General features: G+C 38.1%; 1 protein-coding gene across 1 annotated transcript in view; it reads left to right on the forward strand.

Moving 5' to 3' along the window:
* Nucleotides 1–6,668, forward strand: part of LOC128248076 (uncharacterized) — a 37,545-nt gene that overhangs the window by 6,129 nt on the left and 24,748 nt on the right. The window contains exon 4 of the mRNA XM_052968489.1: nt 2,683–2,834. Within this exon, the coding sequence (XP_052824449.1) occupies nt 2,683–2,834 (152 nt within the window). The remainder of the gene's footprint in view (nt 1–2,682; nt 2,835–6,668) is intronic.

A 6,668-nucleotide genomic window follows, 5' to 3' on the forward strand; every position in this document is an offset into this window, starting at 1 on the left:
TATATATATATATATATATATATATCCACACACGACAGGCTTCTTTTAGTTTCCGTCTACCAAATCCACTCACAAGGCTTTGTTCGGCCCGATGCTATAGTAGAAGACACTTGCCTAAGATGCCACGCAGTAGGACTGAATCCGGAACCTTGTGGTTGATAAGCAAGCTACTTACCACACAAGGAAAATGCACTGAGAGAACTTTTTTCTATTAATATATTTGAAGCTTTAACCAGTTTCATAGTTTACACTCATGTTGAAAAAGTTCAAACAGACAGACATAGCTTATGTTGTAGCCGCCTTGCGTCTGGCTAGTGCCTGCTGTTTGCCCTAAGGTGTTCATGGCTCAAATTAGTATGTTTTGAATAGGAGTTGATTGGTAGAGGGTAGTCACATGACTGGTCTTAGACATTTTTGTAGGCCACCACTCTACGTCCGTGTGTCAGTATCAAGTGACAATTTTTGGCTACGTAAGTTCACTGAACAAGTCCAAACAATCAATGCTCTGAATGTTTTCTGTCAAGCGTGTGTAGAGAAAAACACACATGATTAAGTTTATAACATTTTGTATGTTTCCTGCTACGTCCGTGCGTTAGTGTCATGTGACAGTATATTTCACGACACCAAACATTGTCGCTTGTTACTAACAAGGACGTAGCAGGGAGCCTACAAATACTACTTAGACCAGACAGGAGACTATTCTCTACTAATCAAATCCTATTCAAAACATAAACAAATTTGAGCTATGAACTTCCGATAAAAACAGGACAAACTTCAAACACTAGTCAGAAGCAATCCATCTTGATGAGAGTCGCCTCGCAATTTTTGGGGGTTGGTGTTGATTTCTTTAAAACATGAACCAGGATCCGTGAAATTTTTAAGTTATTGAATTGTTAAATTGTTGAATTTCTGTCGTTGTGTGTGCCTGTTTTTGAAAAATCCCTTCCCCATTATGGGTGAAGTGAGAAAAGGGGGAGAAATGGAACGTGTCGCAAGTTATGCATCCGGAAGTTATGCATCCGCAACCACAAAAGGTATTACGACCAACAGTTCGCGAGATAAAAATAGACACAAAGGACTGAAAAAAAGGGTACAAATTGTTACAAAAGGAAGGGGCCAGCTTAAAGCTGACCTCACCAGAAGAAGTGACGAAGAAGGTAGCAAAGAAGACGGTAGTGTACAGGACACTATCTACTACCAAAAGAATAGAGATTGCCCCAATAGAGGCAATTGAGGAATGTTAAGTTGACGTGAAAAGAATAACCATTTTTTATATACATGGGAGGAAATACAGCACAGTGGAGGTTAGGTTCTCCAGCGAGGAGGACGATATTAACCACTCCACTGAACCAATAAGAACACAAGAGTGGGTGCTGCTGCCGATGTACTGTGGCAAACGTGTTGCCAAAGTGAGAGTCGGCAGAGTGCCCCCCGAGATCGAAGAGGCATGGCTGGTGGCGGCAGTAATGCACGGAATGCTGTGAAGGAAGATGCAAGGATTCTGAAGATAACCAGAATGAAGGAAGTTGAGTGGTGGGGCTACGGCTTAGAAATCACAATTGAAGTTAGGTTAAAAGACCTACATGGAATTTAGAAGAGATTCTTCTACCGGAAGATATTACGCTAAGAGTGGTGGTAGAGGGAAGACCTCCAACATGTTTTCTATGTAAACAAAAGGGACACATGAAAGCAAAGTGCCCTCATCAAGAAAGTGAAGTAGAGGAACAACAAGATCATCCCGCCGAAGAGGAGGGGTAGAAACTAGAGGAAAATAAAGAGGAGACGTTTATTGTTGTAAAGCGAAAGGAGCGGGGGAGCTCTCCGATAGAGACCCAAAAAGCAAAGATAGAAGTAGATGAGAAAATGGTGGAGGTACAGAGGAACTGGACAGATATACCAGTATTAGTATCATAACATAGAGTGGAGGATATAATGATGGACGATTGTGGTTATGTACAGACGGAGGAACCAGAGGAAATGCCTAGCCCGGACGGTTCAGGTCTGGGGCATAAACAAGTAAATACCAATAAGAAAAAGTGGCATGTAGTAACATATTTAAAAAGTACCGCCACATAACGGAAAATAACGAAGTTTAAAGGTGCCATAAGGATTAAATTACCAGCTGAACGTTACCCGGAACACGTAAAGTGAGTGGTGATTGACAAGGAAAGGTATAAAAGGTTAAAAGAACTATTTAAAGGTATTGTGAACCCTTTGTCTTAATGCCTGATGAGGATATCCAGTAGCTTTTAGCCCAGGTATCTGAAACTCTGTCCTATATTATATACTTATAGAGAAATTTCTCTATTTACATAATATTGAGGTCTCATTCATTATTTTCTTGTCATAATATTATTATTAATATATATATATATATATATATATATATATATGTGTGTGTGTGTGTGTGTGTGTGTGTGTGCGTGTGTGTGCGTGTGTGTGCGCGTGTGTGTGCGTGTGTGTGTATGTGTGTGTGTGTGTTTGTGGGTGAGTGTGCGTGCGTGCGTGTGCGTGTGTGTGCGTGCGTGTACGATATTGCCTTTCTTTAGCGCACATTTATCTCTGAAACAATCATCATCACTAATACAACAATTTAATGAACTTAACATTCAGTGGATTTTAAATATACTCTTCATAACAAATTTCTATGAAACAAAAACTTTGAGAAAATCTATGTTTCAGAAACGGCTCCGTTATTGTCGATCACACTGTTAAAACCTCAAATATGTCACTAGTTACTCTGAACAGCACTTTGGAACTCATCGAAAAAAATGGATTGGTGGTTGGAAATATTACTTATGCTGTAACAGTAGTCTCACTAGAGATAATATATGGTAAGTATGTTCTACAAGACTTTAGTAATTTAATTTTGACATATATTATGAAAAAATATTCATGCTTCACCAGAACGGTAGGTCACCAGAGTATACATATCATGCACTTTAATTCCTGTTTATTTTTTCTGTTTGTGGAGGCGCAATGGCCCAGCGGTTACGGCAGCGGACTCGCAGTCATAGGATCGCCGTTTCGATTCCCAGACCGGGCGTTGTGAGTGTTTATTGAGCTAAAACACCTAAAAAGCTCCACGAGGCTCCGGCAGGGGATGGTGGCGAACCCTGCTGTACTCTTTCACCACAACTTTCTCTCACTCTTCCTTCCTGTTTCTGTTGTGCCTGTAATTCAAAGGGTCAGCCTTGTCACACTGTGTCACGCTGAATATCCCCGAGAACTACGTTAAGGGTACACGTGTCTGTGGAGTGCTCAGCCACTTGCACGTTAATTTCACGAGACATACAAGAAAACTGGACGAAAACAAACATGGATGGTCGTTGAATCAGAACGAGAGGAAAATAGTGAACGCTGAAAGATTTTTTTTTTTTTTTGAAAAGAGAATAGATAGAAGAGAAACAGAAAAACACGTTCGTTCTTTTAAACCTTCGTGCAGGAAAAAAAAGATGGTCAGATGAGGAAAAGAAAGATGGACGATGGTTAGGCGTGAGCAACAAGGGAGAAAAAGAGAAAGAGGGGAGAGAGAGGCAGATAGAAAAGGGTGAAGGAGGGAGGGGAGAAAAAAGGGAATTAAAGAAGGATGAAGGAAGAAAACAGTATAGAATAGAGTGTTGCATCAAAAAGGTGAAAATAAACTTAATTGGAAATGGATGCGTCATGTGTACGTCTCCAAATGAGCATGGATTAAGAACCGGTACACAAATGTCTTTCGTATGAAAGGATTATCCCCTTTCACACCAGCTTACTAAAGTGATATAATAATGATGTAATACATTCAAAGCAATATCCTGCAGCCGACATAACAGATTCAAGTTGAAACCCCAGAATAAATACAATACATTGTCTGAAATTAATAAATCCCTTCTATGGATAATTGTATCAAATTTTGGACACTTTAGAGACAGTAGGTCGTTTTCATCATATTTATAAGATCTGGTGTCACTAAAGAGGGAACACATTATTTCTTTCCATTTTGTATTATGTGAAAACATGTAGGTAATTACAAACGCGCGCGTGTGTGTGTGTACGTGTGTGCGTGCGTGCGTGCGTGTATGTAATATAGAACTGGTCAGTACTGAAAGCAATGCCATCTTAATTCCCTATGGAGAAATAAACTGGAGACAAACTTATGTGTCTAAAAGTGTTGACTCTTTTATCTCTGGTGACAAAAATCTAGGCACAAAAGAAAAATGTTGTACTGCAGAGTATGGCAATAAATGGTGTTGGGATGAGGGACGAAAGAACTGAATGGTGTGAAATGGGTTGAAATGAAATTGAAGTAAGGGTAGCATCAGTGAAGGAAGAGAAAGAGGCAGAGAGAGAGAGAGAGATAGAGAGAGAGAGAGAGAGATAAAGAGAGAGAGAGACAAACAGACAGAGAGACAGATAGATAGATGTATTTAAGGCACACAGTTTAGCCATCTCGCCACAGTCGTAAATTTTATCTATCTATCTATCTATCTATCTATCTATCTATCTATCTATCTATCTATCTGTCTGTCTGTCTGTCTACCTAGCTAGCTAGCTAGCTAGCTAGATAGATAGATAGAGATTTATGGTACTGGTTACTCGCACATACACACACGCGTATATATATGAACAGACAGTTTGTGAATTCAGCAAAAAGTTAAGATAAAACTTCCATCATTGATACAAAGGCTTTTACAACTGAGAAGATTCACTGAATATTTTTTGTTTCTTTTTGAGGATATTTTCCGAAAGTTTATACTGAAACCTTTTTGAAGAAATTGTTTAAAAAATTAGCATAGACTAATTTTTTAGTGTTTGATTCAAATAAAAAAAAGCTCGTCAATATTCAAAGGAATATTTAAAATTTGGATTTATGCCCGTTATCCACGATAAACTGTCAACAAGTTATGGGCGAAAAACTCAGATCTTGTGAATTTTCCAAAATCCTCTCCCTTCTCCCTCAGAAAAAGGTCATCTCACCCTGCCGCCGTTGCTATCCGTACATTTTTTTTCATATTCGTTTCCTACACATTAATTCATATCCATTGCACTATGTTTGAGAAAATTTTGTTTCCGGGTAATATTGTAAACATTAACCAATGTTTTAAGTTCTTGCCGAGGGATACTTAATTCTTAATATTTACCGTTACATGCGAGTAGCGTTTCAACAGTTCTTTCAAAGTATTCGTTATACATTTTAATGTTCTTTCATTCATTCCTATTTGTGGGTGTCAGATAAAAACAATACGTATGCGCGTGCGAGCGCAAGTGTAAGTATGCATGTGAATGTTTGTGAGAAAGTTTGGTTATTTTTATATCTCGCGCTGTGTAAATAAGATACAAATATTGTCATCATAATACAATATCTTGCCTCTCTATTATGTTTTTTTTTCTTTTCATACTATTTTATTTAATTAATAAATATTTAATTAAAATTTGTCCATGGAAGAGGAACGGTCCAATCCTAGAAAAACTGGAAAATGTTTGAGACAGCAACTACGAAGATTGAGGCAATCTCAAGAATGGAAAGAAGTGCAACGTAAAAGGAACACAGAAAGACAGAGTCAGTTCTGATTAGCGCAATCACAGGAGCGAAGAAAGCAAAGTTTAGAACAAAATGCTGCTCAGCATAGAAATGTCACAAGAACTCTCACAAGAACAACGCGAGCAGATTTTAAGACAAATGCAGCACAACAAAGATGTCTACAAATCAAGAATAGGCTGACTCTTAGTATAGCTCGACAATATGATATAGATGGACTTCTACAGGTTCCCGTTGACGTTGCTCGCTATAGTTTTGGCCTCATGGAAGTGCACTGCCACTACTGCAATGCTTTGCTGTTTATTGGTGAGCGTACTGGAGGAACAGTGAACAATCCCAATTTTGGTATATGCTGTAAATCAGGAATAATAAAAATTGAAAATATCCTCGAGTTACCAAACGAACTTGCTGATCTCTTTCTTTCTAAAAACCCTGAAGCAAAATATTTCAAATGTAATATTCGAGGGTTCAACAACGCAATGGTAGTGTGTTCGATGAATATCTGCGACCACATCACGCTTAACATCTGGCCATCTAAATCCCAGACTGCACCCTACTTTATTATTATGTGTGGGGCAGAGTTGAGCGAGAGACGAACTCAACTCCTTGTAACACCAAAGTTGAACTGAAAGCAAGGATTATGGTAGCATTTTCCAACTTTAAACAAGAACATACAGAAGAAATTCCAACTTTGATTTTCACGATTTATTTACAATCTTATATAATTATAAGATAATATAACATAATGAAATGATAGAATATTAAATGTCCATTCTGATTGAACTAGCACTGTCATGCATTAAACTATGCATTCTTCAGGCTCATGTAATTGTGGTGACATTTATGTTTTACAATTTACAACTGTGGCGAGATGGCTAAACTGTGTGCCTTAAATACATTTGTATAGGCTCCAGAACGTTAATTTTTGCAAACTGTATTCTGACCAATCAGTGTGTGATTTTACTAAATTACCTAAGTTGATTGGTATTTGGCTTCGGTTTCACGGTTTGTTGAACACATCAAGAGACCTGTATTTTAACCCTGACCAAATTAGTTATTGGTGGGCTATTTATTTGAAATGTAATAAGCAACATTTCCCGGGGATTTTTACATTCCAATTATCATCATTATTATATCCTTTATTATT

Source organism: Octopus bimaculoides, chromosome 6 (genome assembly GCF_001194135.2).
Source record: "Octopus bimaculoides isolate UCB-OBI-ISO-001 chromosome 6, ASM119413v2, whole genome shotgun sequence".
NCBI classification, from domain to species: Eukaryota; Metazoa; Mollusca; class Cephalopoda; order Octopoda; family Octopodidae; genus Octopus; species Octopus bimaculoides.